We start from the raw sequence: 15,852 nt of genomic DNA, 5'->3' as shown, positions 1-15,852 counted from the left end.
CTCCCAGGGGGCTCCCTGGGAAACTCAAGTGTCCCGAGGTGGCTTCACTGGAAGCTGATCGGCACCATTTACTTGAGAGCTGCAGGGTGGCAGGCCCACCCCCTCGGACACCGCCGGCTGTCAGCCGTGGGGAGGAGGGGGCTGTCGGCTCCGAAGTCTCCCAGACCTGCTGGCCCCTTAAGCCTGCGCGGCTTCTGTATCGTGAACCCTTCCTCTTCCTCAACCCACGGCAGTGTGGTGGACGGATGGACAGATAAATGTGAGACCCTCCACTCTGCCAGCGGAATCTCTTTTCCTGGTGATGTTTAAAACCACGAACCAGGTTTTGAGTGTGCCACCCTGGCTGGAGCTACGGGACAGACCAGATAACCAGATATGCCCAAAGCCAGAGCAAGGCACCTTTGCAATGACCCCAACAGATCCACTCCAAGGCACGGAGCTCGGGCAAAGGGGTTTGGCTGGTGCATTCTCAAGACTCGAAATGATTAAGAGAGGCAAGCATGGGAAGAGAACAGCCTTTGTGAGCCAGTGTGACGGGTCACGAGGCAGCCTGGGCGGCAGGACTCACGAGACCACTTCAGACGGGGCAGTGCAGGGCCAGACGCTCATCTGCCCGGCCCCGGCTCGGAATGAGGTCACTGAGCAGTGATGTGTCCGACTGAGAGCGACGGGGCCGGCTCCTGTTCCCCACAGATCCTTAGGGGGCTGCTGGCCCTTGCTATATGTTTATTAATTTTTAAAAATGCGCTGTGGCCAGCCTAGTTTTAGTTAATGCCTAATAAAGGGAAAAACTGTTTACATAGCACCCCTGGGTCTGACACTGAGCAGCTGAAGTTAGCAAGATCCTTCACTTTCCGAGATGACACAAGCCAGCAGCCCGGGAGGAAAACAATTCTTCAGAAGCACGCCAGTCCCAGGTGACGGTGGCAACAGTTGAACATTATGTTAAATGAGACAAAATCAGGGTCAGGAGACCTCGAACCCCCGGCGGGGGGAAGGCTCACACTGCCCACCAGGCCGTCAGGTGGGCTGCAGGAGCGCCCAGAGTAGATGGGCAAGTCGCTCCCCGGTTCGTGTGCACATCTTACAGTCCAGCCCCATCTCGCTCACGAGCTCTCCCGCTGCCTAACGTCCTCCGCCCAGCACATCAAATGAGGCCCCAAGTGGCCAGAGTCTGCGGGAAGCCTCAGGGGACGTCCTCTCGTCCTCTCAAGGGCCCTGCTTCTGCCTCCCAGCTGTCACGCCCACGCCTGCTTCTCACCCCCAGGGGCTCTTCCATCTTCCCCGACAGCCCCGCGGTTCTCCAATGTGCTTGGCTTTCCCACCTGCACAGAAGACTGCCCCGCACGAGCTCTGGTGACCTCAGTGACATGCCAGGCAACTGGCGTTAGGAGACTGCTTTTAAGTCTCGGGCTGAGGTCACGACCAAGAGCTGACACCTAGTATCTACCGAGAGCTGAGTGTGCTGGGGGCCGGGTGAGAGCTCTGTGAGTTTTCTCTTCTCATCTGAAATAGTCAGGTACGATAAGGACCGTCATCGCCCCTGTCTTACGGATGAGGAAATGGGGGCTCAGGCCGATGCAGTCAGCCGGCAAATGAGCAGCAGAACCAGGCCCTGAACTTGAAACCAGTGCCGACGCTGCTTCCTCACTCACGCGAGCTGCCCTGGGGAGCCACGGGCTTTGGGAGGCATCTGGCGGCCACCTGCCCCCTTCGTGACACACAGGTTCACCGTCTCAGAATGATCTTTGCCCTAACTTTGCAAAGCACGAATTCCTACTAAGTTTCCTACTAAAGAAGAGTGGTCTAGTAGAAAGTTCATTTGCTTTGGAGGCAGAACGAACGGAGACTGTCACTTTCTGACTAAATAGCTACTCGACCTTGGACAAACTGCTCTCTGAGCGCACTTTCTCATCTACAAAATCAGCGTAACAGCCCTTGTCCGCAGGAGTACCGTGAGGCCCTCACAGGGTCATGTAAGTAAAGGCTGGTTCTCTTCTCTTCTCTCCTTAGCCGGGGACACCAGAGGCAGGAAGGACCAGGAGGCGGCTCTCCGGGAACCCCTCAGCTCCAGAACGCTGGAGGCAGGCACTTTCTCTCTGCGTGCATTTCCTGTGCTCACCACCCTGTGCTTATCCACCCCCTGGCCTGCCTTCCAAGGTCCACACCATCAGATGGTCCCGGCCCGGGTGACAACAGCCCTGACTGGGTTACAGGTCTGAGGGCAAAATCCCTCCAGGGAGACCACTGCTAGCCACACATTAGTCTTCCGGGCCCAGAGCTCAGCACTTCCAACTGATTCATTTTAAGATGTTACTGCTTATGTTGTCAGTTCGTCAACTGCAATGACTGGGAAGACTGCAGAAATACAGAAGTTTGCCGTCATGCCATGTGGGAATAAACCCCGTGACTGTCACCTCGTATCACTCCAGAGACAAATGACTATGGATTATATGAGGACAGACAGAATTAAAATAATTGTGTGAGGGCCGGGAACTGTGATTTTTCCTTCATAAAATATTCTTTAATATTTAATTATCTTTCCGTTTACAGAGTGAACGTTTTAGAGAAGATCTCATGAGGAGGATGTGGACTCATCAGCAGCATGCCCACACATCCCTGCTGGCTGCCCTCGTTCTGCCTGCCGTGTCTCGGAAAGATTCAGCTCAGGGGGCTAGGGTCCGCTGCCCTGGCAGGAGGGACCCTAGCGGGTGGGGAAGCGGGGAGGGATTTCACTTGAACAAAGCCCTGGGCTGCTCGGGGAAGCTCACCACACAGCCCCGCAGCTGGCTGCCTCTCTTCACGGAGCACACGTTTCTGGTTAAAGCAATGAGCCAGCACCATGGCCTCCCCGACACTGCCCTCCTGTGGCCGAGCCCGCCTCCGGGGACAGGAGCCAGGGAAAGAGGCCAGAGGGCCGGCAACACCAGCAAGCGCTTTTAGGCTTAAAACTGAACCAAAAAAGTGTCAGAATGAGTTACGGCCAGTACTGACATGTCCTGAGAGATGGGTCCATCATTTGCAGCAAGACCAACGGTCTGGGTGGGCTGAGTGGCTCCGGAGAAGCAGGAAGTCAAGGTCAGCGTCCATCCTAAGTTCGAGTCCGTGGACTGAGCCCCCAGGGCAGGCGATGGGACACAGCTCAGTGTGGCTTTTCGAAGAGGTATTCCAGATCCGGGGCGCGTAGTCTCTGCTCTTTGTTTTTGTTTTTAGCGAAGTCTCTCAGCAATGCCATGACCTCGTTTTCAAATATTTCTGGGGCTGGTTTTGCTTCTGCAAGAGAGGAATGGGCAGAGAAAATTCAGAGGGACCCTGAAACTTGAAACTCTGGCCTTTGAAAGGAACCAACAGATTGTCTCCAAATACACACGGCAGCCTATAGTGGGAGCCGGCGGAGCGCGGCGGCCGTGCGTCACCCCTGTCGGAGCAGGTGCCCCCATCTGTTCACATACTGTCCCGCTGCTTTCGCACTAGGACGGCAGCGATGAGTAGCTGTGACAGAGGCTGTATGGCCACAAGACTAAAATATTTACCGTCTGGCCTTTTATGAACAAGCCTACTGGCCCCTGGCCTGTCCAAGCTCGGGGGCACTGTTTTGCTCCGCACTCGGTATTTCGGTGTTTTCTGGGTACTGCGTTTCCCCTTCCAGCCTATACACTTCCCGAGGCAGAAGTCCTCGGTGTACATGGCAAACAAGTAGCTCTACCAACTTCAGCAAAAAGGAATTCATTAGAAGGCTATCAGAGGCGCACAAAATGGACATGAACCTGGAAAACCAGATGTGGAGGGACAGGCCACAATGGCACGGAGAGCAAAGCCACAAGAGTGTCGTCGTCTTGGGGGTGGGCGAGGGGGCCCCAGTATGCTTGCTTACCTCCCACCTCCTCTTCACCTGGAGACACCTGCTTAAGATGCCAATTACAAGCAAAGCCTCCCACGGGGGAAGCTTAGGGAACGTCCTATCAAGACTACAATGCTGGGAGGGAGAATTCCTCAAACAAAACTTAACTTCCCCTCACTGAGCACAGAAGCCCAGCATCTAGTGGGCTCGGCATCTGTTTTTTTTCTGTGATCATCGAAATAAAGCCCAGGCGGTTTAGGCTTCCCCCAAGGACGGTGCAGACTGGAAAGAACACCGTGCTCATCCTAACAAGAAAAGCCAGAAAATCTACAAACAGCATGACTTTCCGTGAAGTCATGCGAGAAGCAAGGTCACGGGGCAACCAAGCAGAATAAAATCTAAGGGAAGAGAAGCCCCCCAAAGGAGAAAGTGCACATGAGCACCTGCTCGCCCGAGACAGGGCTCAGGAAGAAGAGACACTGGACGCCATCCAAACAGGTAAGAAGAGTTCAGCTAAGATTTTTAACAACTGCTACAAGCCAAGCGTGGGCTAGCCACAGACACCGGGGGAGTGCACGCCCTCCAGGCTGTTCGCAGCAAACCTCCAGAGCATGCTGCTGACCAAGACTAGGTTCAGAGCAAGAGGCAGGAGACCGCATCCCTCAGTGGTGCAGGCCAGGAGCGGCGGAGCAGCCAAGACCGCAAAAAAGCTTAGAGCCCAGCCTGCCCTTCTTTGCGAAATAAAAGCCTTAAGAGACTGGGGGTAGGTCTGCAAATCCCATCTCCTACTTGGAACATGTGAGGACCCATCTGGGATGGTGAAGAGAGAAAAGGAAAAAAAAAAAAATCTTCTCATCCTGTGGGACAGTCAGAGCCACAGAGAAAGCCCACCCCTGAGACCTGGGGCCACAGGGACTGAAGGTGAACCAGGATAACGGAGAATGCCTTCCCAACCTTCCGTCCCCCAAGTGGGAAGCAACAGGAATCTGTTGCTGGGGAAGGGCAAGAGCATAGAGAGATTCCCTCTGAGGCACAGAAATAGGAGGAAGGCTGAAAGCTGAGGGAAGAACAGGAACATTGAGAAATACCCTCCGGAAACTCAGCCCCTACTCTATGCAGATGGTAGCAACAGAGGCTTGTGGCACAGTGAAGGCAAGCACAGCAGTAACAGAATCTACAAGAGCTGAGCTCCTAACTAGACTGACTTGATCCCCATACTAACAGCCTACTGGAAGCACGCCCATTTCTAGGCATAAATACTGTTTACTTTGCTCTTTACTGTCTTCCTCACAATGTCTAACACTCAATCAAAAATTATGAGACACACATGCACACAAAAGAAGAAAAACACAACACACTGTGAAGGGACAAAGCAAACAGAAAAAGCCTCGGAGATGACCCAGATGTTAGAACTGTTACAGAATTTAGAATAACTAATATGTTAGGGCACCTGCAGTAAAATATAACTTGAAAGGAGACTGAGTAATTAAGGATGTATCTTGTAAAGCCTACGGCAATCATAAAAAAATGGTAACAGGAAGTATAAACAATAAACCAACAATGGAGGTCATATGAAATTTTAAATACTTAATTTGAAAAAACATGGAAATAGAGGGGAAAAGGAAAAAAGAAGACATGGAAAAAACAGGAAACAAAAAGACAGATTTTAATTCAACCACACTGTTCACTGAATATATGCAAATGACCAAAACACACCAATGAAAAGACAGAAACTGTAAGATTGAATAAAAAAGAGACTACATATGCTATCTGTAAGAAGCTCGATCTAAATATAAAGACAAAGATAGGTCAAAAGTAAAGGAATGGTGTGGGAGGCAGACTTCTAAGTTGGCCCTCAATACTTCCCACTCCCCTGGCATACAAGCCCTGCATTCTTCTCGGGACTGTGAACATGAAGATTTTCACTGCCATGAGTAAGTTATGTTAGATGGCACAGCCGCCTCAGGACAGGGAAATTATCCAGGTGGTTCGGACCTAATCACATGTGCTCTTTATTTTATTTATTTTTTTAAGGGGGAATGGGGAGGAAAGGAAAAGAGAGAAGCTTAAGTAGGCTCCACACCCAGCACAGAGCTCCATCTCACAACTCTGAGGTCATGACCTGAGCCGAAATCAAGAGTCAGATGCTTAAGTGACTGAGCCACCCAGGCGTCCCACATGTGCTCTTTAAAAGCAGTGCTCTCCAGCTGGTGGCAGAAGGAAAGTCAGAGAGATCTGAAGTGTTGAGAGGGACGCCATGTGATGAAGAATCTCTTTGCTGGGATGGAAGGAACCTTGTAGCAAGGACCTGCAAGTGGCTTCCAGGAGCTTTAAGAGATCGACAGGTAGCAAGACACGCAGGACCTCAATCCTACAACTGTAAGGAAATGAATTCTGAGAACCTGAATGAGCTTCCAGACAGGAATGGAGAACAGCGAACAGCAATTTCAGACTGAGTTCTAGGCTTACAGAACTTCTCACCTACAGAACTATGAATATATGTGTAAATCTGCATAACTATGTTACCTAAAATCACTAAGTTTCTAGTAATTTATTATGTAGCATAGAAAACTAACACAGATGGAAAAAACACATACCATGCAAACACTAATCGAAAGAAAGCTGGTGTGGCTAAATTACTAGCAGACACTTCAGAATAAAGAATATTATCAGCAATAAAGACAGACATTATATAGAATGGTAAAGGAGTCAATTCATCAAGAAGATACAACAACCCTGAATGTGTTTTCACAAAATAGAGCTTCAAAACATATGAAGGAAAAACAGGGAATTGAAAGGAGTAATAGACAAATCCACATTTATAATTGGAGGTTTCAGCACTCTTCTCTTATTAATCAACAAACAATTACAGAGTAAACGAGTCAGAATATAGAGAACATGAAGAACGGCATCAACAAAGTTGCCCCAGTTGACATTTACAGCACACTTCATCCACAGGTGCAGACGGCACATTATGTTCAAATAAGTGCAAACGAGACATTTATCAAGTATATAGCCATAGTTCAGGCCATAAAACAAATTTCAAGAAACTTAAAAGAACTGAAACTACACAACGTAAGTTCTATGGTCATAATGCAATCAGTAACAGAAAAATATCTGGATATATTTTAAATGAAACTTCTAGGGGCACCTGGGTGGCTCAGTTGAGCATCTGCCTTCAGCCCAGGTCATGATCCCAGGGTACTGGGATTGAGCCCCGTGTCAGGCTCCCTGCTCAGCAGGGAGTCTACTCATCTTTCTCCCTCTGCTGTTCCCCCTTCTTGTGTTCTCTCGCTGTCAAATAAATAAATAAAATCTTAAAAAAAAAAAAAGAAACTTCTAAACAACTCATGGGTCAAAGCGGAAGTCAGAAGGGAAATTAGGAATTGAATGAAAATGATAACAGAAATTTGCACCATGAAACTAAAGCAGTGCTTAGAGGGAAATTCATAGTACTAAATGCTTACAATGGAAAAAGAGGTCTCAAATCAATGAGCTCAACTTCCACCTTATGAAACTAAAAAAGTAAGAGCAAATTAAGCCCAACACAAGCAGAAAAAAAGGAAATAAAGATCAGAAATCAATGAAAAAGAAAAATAGAGAAAAAACTATAAATAAATTGAAAGCTGGTTATCTGAAAAAATAAATAAAACTGATAAACTTTTAGCCAGACTGATCAAGAAAAAACGAAAAAAACCCACAAATCACCAATATTAGAAATAAAGGAGGGACCTCACTACAGCTCTTCAGACAATCAAAGAAAAAGGGAATATGACCACAACTTTATATCCATAGACTTAACAGCTTATATGATGTGGCCAAATTTATTAAAGACACACTAACAAACCTCATCCAAGAAGAAAGAGATAACTCGAATTGTTCTATAGCTATTAAAAAAAATTAGACTTTACAGTTAAAAACTTCCAACAGAGAAAACCTCAGATCCAGAAGACTTCCCCAGGAAATTCTACCAAATATTTAATAAAGAAATAACACCGACTCCATATATTCTTCCAGAAAATGAAAGAGAACACTTCACAACTCATTTTATGAAGCCAGCATTACCCTGATCAAAACCAGATAACATTACAAGAAAACCAATACCCCCATGAAGACAGATACAAAGATCTCCAAAATATTAGCAAAGCAAATCAAGCAATACATAAAGACCAGGTGAGGTTTATCATGGGAATGCAAGGTTGGCTCAAAATGTAAAAAATCAATGAAAAATTCACCATATCAATAAACTAAGGGGGAAAAAAAAATCATACGACCAAACAAATGATCGTCTCTAGAGAAATGCCTAGAAAGCACCTGACAAGATTCAACATTTATTTATGAAAAAACGCTCAATACACAAATGGAAAGAAATTTTCTCAATCTGATAAAAGGCATTTACGACTCACCTAGAGCTAACTGTATATTAACAGTGAAAGACTGAATACTTTCCCCCAACACTGGGAACAAGACAAGGATGCTCCTCTCACTGCTACTATTCAGCGTTACACTGGAGATCCCAGATAGTGCAATAAAGCAAATTAAAGATATAAAGGGCATACAGATTGGAAAAGAAAACCTTCTCTGTTCACAGATGACATAGCTGTCTACACAGAAAATCCCAAAGAATCTACAAAACAGCTTCTAGATCTGAGTGCGCTCAGCAAGGTCACAGTATACAAAAATCAACTGTATTTCTACATTCTACGAACAATGAGAAAGTGAAAATGTCTCTTCAAGTACCACTTATTAATAGCACCAAAATACATGAAATACCTAGGTATAAATCCAGCAGAATATGTCCAAAATATGCTGAAAACTACAAAACATGGATTGTAGCAGTCAGACTTCTAGGATGGCCTCCAGTGATCTCCACCTCCAGGTATCATGCTCTTGCATGATTCTCACCCCTAACCCAACACAGGCTGGACCTAAAGACTTGATTCTAACCAACAGAATATGGCAAGGGTAACACAATGTCATTTCCGTGATTAGGTTACAAAACACTGAGACTTCCATCTTGCTAGCAGATTCCTCTCTTGTCTTCTCGGCTTACGTGCTTTGAAGAACCAAGCTTCACAAGTAGGAGAGGCCCTTGTGACAAGGAACAGAAGGCAGCCTCTAGATGACAGCCAGCAAGGAACTTAGGCCTGCAGGTGGGGAACCTGTGAGGAACTTAATTGTGCCAACACCAGAGAGAACTTAAAGCAGATCCTACCCTAACTGAGCCTCCAGATGAAACCCCAGGCCCTAAGCTGACACCTTGATTATAACTTCATGACAGACGAAAGCACAGCACCCAACTACGCCATGTCTGGATTCCAGATCCACAGAAAGGTTGAGATAATAAAGGTGGGTTTGTTTAAAGCCAGTAAGTTTTGGGGTAATTTGTGATATAACGACAAATAATATACTGATAAAGAAGTCAAAGACCTAAGGGCTCAGTTGGTCAAGTGTCTGCCTTTGGCTCAGGTCATGAGTCCTGGGATCGAGCACCATGTGAGGCTCCACGTCAGGCTCCCTGCTCAAAAGGAAGTCTGCGTCTCCCTCGCTCCCTGTCCCTCTCCCCAGCTCGTGCACTCACTATCTCAAATAAACAAATTTTTTAAAATAATAAATAAATGTTAAAAAAAAAAGTCAAAGACCTAAATAAATGGAGATACCGCAAGTTCATAGATTAGACAAAAGATTTTCCCAAACTGATCTACTGATCCAAAACAACTCCAATTTTTTGAGAAACTGAACAGGTGATTCTAAAACTATAAAGTTCCTGGAAGAAAACAGAGAAAATCTTTGTGACTTCAGATAAGGCAGATTCTTAGACACAGTATCAAAAGCACAACCCGCTAACTCACCAAATAAAACACTGTCCTTCGCCAAAATTAAAAACTGCTCTTTGAAAGACAATGTTAAGAATACGCAGACAAACCATAAGCAAGGAGAAAGAAATTTGCAAGACACAGATCTAACAAGGGATTTGAACCTGACATAAATAAAGAACACTCAAAACTCAATTAGAAAACGAACCCAATTAAGAAAAAAACAAAGGTGGGATAAGATTTGGAGAGACGTATTAGCAAAGATGTAAGAATGGCAAAGATCCACTTAAAGATGATCCTCAATACCCTTAATCACCAGAGCCACGATAATTCACTACAGTGAATATCACTGCCTATTTCTTAGAATGGCTAAAAACAAAAACAAATAAAATCCTGATAATACCAAGTGCTGGTAAGGATGGGGAACTTCACATTCAGTCCCTGACAACTGCTAGTTTGTTTTCTGCCCCTATAGTTTTGCCCTTCCCAGAATATCATAAAAACGGCATCATACGGTATATATGGCCGGACTTTGAGTCTGGCCTCTTTCACTTAGCCTAGGAGTCAGCAAACTATGGCCTGCTGCCTGTTTTTGTATGGCCAGTACATTAAAAATGACTTTTAAATGGTTGAGGAAAAAAGTTAAAAGGATTTTTTGTGACAATGAAAATTGTATGAAATTCAAAGTTCAGTGTCTGTCAATAAAATTTCATTGCAACACCGTAGCACGCATTTACCTACTGTCCAGTGGCAGTCTGTATGCTCCAATGGCAGGGGTGGAAGACTCAAGACAAAGACTGTATGCTCTGCAAAGCCTAAAATATTTACTCCCTGCCCTACTACAGAAAAAGTTTGTCATAACTCTTACCATGTGACTCAGTGACCCTTCTCCTGGGTATTTACCCAAGAAAAACTACTACCTACATCCACAAAAAGCAATATGCAAACGTTTAGAGTTTGCATATTTATAGTGGCTTTCCTCATAATCGCCTAAAACTGGAAACACCCTGATGTCCCTCAACTGGTCAACAGATAAAAAACCGTGGAGTACAGTCACATGATGGGATTTTACTCAACAGCACTAAAGGACCAGAGGGTAAATATTTTACACTTCGTGGGCTTTCCAATGTTTACATAAACCTCAAGACTCTGTATTATCACACTTTATACTCATAACCTACAGAACGGTTTCTACTTTATGACTCAAATCTGGACTGGGAACATAAAACCAGAAGACCCAGAGTGTGACGAAAATGGATGAGACGTCCCCTAATATCCATTCTCCCATTTTTCCTTGATAACAGAACTCCCAATGTAACTGGACGCACAAAATGGACTATATCATTTTCTCATCATGACTAGGCATTGCCATGTGACTGAACTGTGGCCAATGGAAAACTAGTGAAGTGTGGTGCAGGTATTCTCCTGAGAAGGAGTCATAAAAAATAAGGGGAATTTCACTTCTACACATTTTCTCCTGACTGAAACAGAATTACCTGACAGACACAGCCGCAGCAACCACGAGGTAGACGGCACGTGCTACGGCGGAAGGAGCACATCGAGGGGAATCTGGGCATCATGACTCCTGAATGGAAGGCCTACCTCTGGACTGCTGTTATAAGAGAGAAATATAATCCTGATTTGTTTAAGCTAGTATTGCTTTTTTTTTTTTTTTAACTCACGGCCAAAGCTAATCCTAATTATACACAGTGAAAACTGTTATTCCCAAAGGCAGTGCTGGAGTGAGACTATTGAGGAACACTTGCTATGCAGCATTCTAGGGCTGTCGGGTTCCACACCATTCCCAGCCTGGTTTTCCTAACTCTGCTCTTCCACACCATTCCACTAAACTCCCTTTTTGCTTATATTAAACAGGATTCTACTGCTTGCAAAACAAAGAACTTTAATAAAAAAATTTTGCACACTTTGAAAAATTTGGAGCATGCGGGGGTTGCATGTCGACTGCATGAACAAAAGAAACAAATTGCCTAGGACACAATTCCAGACTCAAATCGGCACGAGTCATCCTATTTTTCACATCATGCTGCATGCTGATCATGCCCAGTACCTGTGGCCCAGTAGTAAATATCCCAGTCATTACTGGGCTCGTTAATCAGACGATCATAGAGGTTCAGCTGTTTCTCAGTCATGTGGTGCAGATATTCTTTAGCAAACAGGCTAAAAGGAGAAAGAGAGAGAACAAAGTTGAAAAAGCTATATCCAGTAAAAGAGAAAGTGACACCAAGTCTCTTATTTCCCTACCTAAGCAGAATACAGTTTTCCAACATGCCCCTCTTTCTGCTCTCATAGAGCAGCCGGGCTCTTTTGGTTTCTATGGACTCATCAGTTCGCTCCTGCCATGGAGGCAAAGGGATTTCAATCATGTCTTTCTGGGAATCTGTTGGGCTGTCACCTCTGTAGAAACGGCTGAATGATGGTATGCTGAGCAAAGGAGACGCTAGGTGGCGCCTTGACAGAGGAAGCATCTGAAATAAACCACAAACATCTTTATAAGGACTACCATCACTGTCATTCACTCAACACTTACTAGGTGCTAAATGCATTCAATCTCATTTAGTTCCTAAGAAATTATGTTGATACTGTCCCCACTTTATCGCGTAGGAAGCTGAGGCTCAGAGAGGTTAAATAACTTACCAAGTCACCCAAATAGTAAGTGCAGTTAGGACTGGAACCCAGCCCTAACTGCAAATGTGCTCTTAACTAGTACCATTCCAGAAATTCTCTAGCAGAAATGTTTTCTCCTTCCTTTATATTCCCTTAAAATTATTATGGAATGGTATGTATTTTAGTCACTTGCTTGTGTTAAAATCTGAGCATACAGTGATGGCATGGTCCCTAATCCCCCAAAGGCTCCCAATACAGAGAAGGGCAAAACCTATCAAGATGCAATGAGAAGGTAGTGACACCAGCAAGATGATGAAACAGGAAGTCCCACACTCTCCTTCTCTCACAGAGACACCAGCTCAACCATACATGGACCAATTCCCTTTATGAGAAATCCAGAAACCAGGTAAGACTCTCCCAAAAAAAGAAGCCAGCAAATCCTTCCAACTGGGAATTTACATGCACAAGCCTAAAGAAGAACTATTCACACAAAAAGTCTGAGAGGCTCCCAGAATCTTTAGCCAAGCTGACTGGTGAAGGTCTTTCCTTGTACAAAGCCAGTCCAAAAAGACTGGTAGAGGTGACTGTTTTTTCGAAAGTGTGGATCCAACATAAAGTTGCAAGGGACATGAAGAAAGAGGAATACATGGCCCAATCAAAGGAACAAAATAAATCTCTAGAAGCCAACCCTAGAGAAACAAAGGCATATGAATTACCTGACAAAGAATTAAAAACAACTGTCATCAAGATGTTCAATTAGCTCAAGAAAACAATGTATGAACAGGATATCAACAGAAAGAAATATTAAAAAGAACAAAACAAATTTTGGAACTGAAGAATACAATAACCAAATGAAAAAAATTCACTATGGGGTTTAACTGGCAGACTTGATCAAGCAGATGAAAGAATCAGTGAACTCAAACACAGGTCATTTGAAATTTCCCAATCACAGGAAGGAAAAAAAAAAAAAGAATGAAAAAGATTGAAATGCGCCCAGGGGACTTATAAGACATCAACAAGCAGACCACTATAAATATTATGGGAAGCCAGAAGAAGAGAAAGGGGCAGAAAGCTTATTTAAAGAAATGGCCAGGGGCAGCTGGCTGGCTCAGTAGAGCAGGCAACTCTTGATCTCAGGGTCATGAGTTCAAGCCTCATGTTGGGTGCATAGCTTACTTAAATAAAACATTAACACAAAGAAATGGTCAAAAACTTTCCAAATCTGGGGAAAGAAATGAACATCCAAATTCAAGAAGCCCAAAGGACCCAAAGGACAACAGAGAGCAACACAAAAGCATGTGAAAGCATAAAGATCACTGGTAAAAATAAATATAACAAATACAAGATACTATAATAGTGGTACATAAATCACTTTTAATTCTGGTATAGAAGTTAAAATAGAAAAATATGAGCTAATGGATATATAACATAAAAATCTGTAATTGTGGGGGTGCCTGGGTGGCGCAGTTGGTTAATGGTCCGACTCTTGGTTTCTGCTTGGGTCGTGATCTCAGGGTCCTGAGATCCAACCCTGCACTGGGGCTCTGTGCTCAGTGTGGAGTCCACTTGGAATGCTCTCCCTCTGCCTCTTCCTCCCCAACCCCCAACCCCCTGCTCTGCACACATGCACACTCTGAAATAAATAAATCTTTTTAAAAATAAATATATAATTATGACATCAATAATGTAAACTGGAAGAAGTAAAAGGGTAGGTTTTTTGGTACGTGATTGAAGTTAAATTGTTATCGGCTTAAAATAGATGATTATGTTTTATGTAAGCCCCATGGTAACCAAGAAGAAAACATCCACAGAAGATATACAATAGAAAATGAGAAAGGGATTAAAGCTTGTCTCTACAAAAACAAAAAACAAAAAACAAAACAATGAAACACAAAGGATAACAAGGAGGGGATAAAAGGGACACAAAAGCTGTAAGACGGATAGAAAACAATTAACAAAATGGCAATAATAACGTCTTGATCAGTAATTATTTCACATGTAAATGAACTAAGATCTCCAACCAAAACACTAGACTAGCTAAATGGATTAAAAAACAGGATCGGACTACATGCTTTTACTAGACTCCTTTTAGATGTAAGAATACACAGGTTGAGGGGCGCCTGGGTGGCATAGCGGTTAAAGCGTCTGCCTTCTGCTCAGGGCGTGGTCCCGGCGTTATGGGATCGAGCCCCACATCAGGCTCCTCTGCTATGAGCCTGCTTCTTCCTCTCCCACTCCCCTGCTGTGTTCCCTCTCTCGCTGGCTGTCTCTATCTCTGTCAAATAAATATATAAAATCTTAAAAAAAAAAAAAAAAGAATACAAGGTTGAAAGCGAAAGGATGAAAAAAGATATTCCATGCAAATGGTAACCAAAGAGCAAAGATGGCCCTACTTATGTCAATCAAAACAGGCGTTAAGTCAAAAACTGTCACGAGATATATGAGACATTATTATATAATAACAGGGTAAATGCACCAGGAATATAAAACAATTATAAATATATATGCAACCAACACCAGAGCACCCAAACATAGGAAGCAAACTGACAGAACTGAAGGGAGAAATAAACAGCAATACAATAAAAATAGATTTCAATATTCCACATTCAGTAACGGACAGAACATCCAGACAGAAGATCAATAAAAAGAAGATATGAACAACACTATAGGCCAAATGGACCAAAACGGACCTGTACAGAATATTTCACCCAACAGCAGCAGAATACATTATTTTCAAGCACATCTGGATGGGAACACTCTCCAAGATAGATCACCTTAGGTTGCAAAACAAGTCTTACCAAATTAAAAAAGATTAAAATGATATAAGTGACCACAGTGAAATGAACTAGAGATCAACAGCAGAAGGAAAACTGGAAAATTCACAAATATGTGCAAATTAAACACACTCCAGCTCATGAATAACCCATAGTTCAAATGGGTCAAAGAAATCAAAAGAGGAATTCGAAAATATCTTGAGACAAACGAAAACGCAACTTACAAAAAATGAAGAGAAGCAGCAAAAAAAGTAGTACTGAGAGAAGTTTACAGTGTGAAAAGCCTACAACAAAAAAAAATGATCTTAAGATGTGAAATCGTGACAGGTATTAGACAAAAAAACAGACTTAAGAACACGCAGAAGCGGCGCACAGAGGGAGTGCAGCCAGCTACACCTGGGAAACAGGTAAAATCTGAACTGGGTCTCGGACGAGACAGGCACACAGTGGGCTCAGAAAAGAGTGGATGTGACCTGAATCTCCTATGTTGCAAGGCCGATCTCTCCTTGGTTCCGCCCTTGCCCTGGGCTATCAGGCAGCCGGATGCTCCTCGCAGTCTCCACGACTGCGTTGGAATACGAAACTCAGTCCCCACTATGGCTTGCCCAAGACCCTAAAACCTCCACTCTCCTCACCCGTACTAGACCCGGGAATATGGTGGCCACCGCCATTCTTCCCGACGCACACCGGAAGCCTACGGCCCGGCCACTTCCGGGAACTTCCGGACGCTTGAAGTGCGGACTTCAGCGCTGAAGTGCCTGAGCCGGAAGATGCCTCCTTGCGCATGGCGGAAGTG

The 15,852-nt window shown here is 44.4% G+C and overlaps 1 protein-coding gene across 2 annotated transcripts; it reads right to left on the bottom strand.

Moving 5' to 3' along the window:
• Positions 1–2,502: 2,502 nt before the first annotated feature.
• Positions 2,503–15,842, bottom strand: SDHAF2 (succinate dehydrogenase complex assembly factor 2). 2 transcript variants are annotated; one of them, XM_026487678.4, is made up of 4 exons: positions 15,692–15,842; positions 11,920–12,143; positions 11,726–11,835; positions 2,503–3,273 (listed from the first exon to the last, which is right to left on the bottom strand). In XM_026487678.4, exons 1-4 carry the CDS (start codon positions 15,725–15,727, stop codon positions 3,143–3,145), a joined length of 501 nt encoding a protein of 166 aa, XP_026343463.1. In that variant the 5' UTR covers positions 15,728–15,842; the 3' UTR covers positions 2,503–3,142. The 2 variants fall into 2 exon arrangements, with proteins under 2 accessions (XP_026343463.1, XP_026343465.1); XM_026487680.4 differs by lacking the exon at positions 15,692–15,842 and adding an exon at positions 15,530–15,670.
• Between the last annotated feature and the right edge of the window lie 10 nt (positions 15,843–15,852).

This window comes from Ursus arctos, unplaced genomic scaffold (assembly GCF_023065955.2).
Source record: "Ursus arctos isolate Adak ecotype North America unplaced genomic scaffold, UrsArc2.0 scaffold_23, whole genome shotgun sequence".
Lineage (NCBI taxonomy): Eukaryota > Metazoa > Chordata > Mammalia > Carnivora > Ursidae > Ursus > Ursus arctos.
The sequence above is the reverse complement of the archived record's forward strand: the minus strand, read 5'-3'. Positions and strand labels throughout refer to the sequence as shown.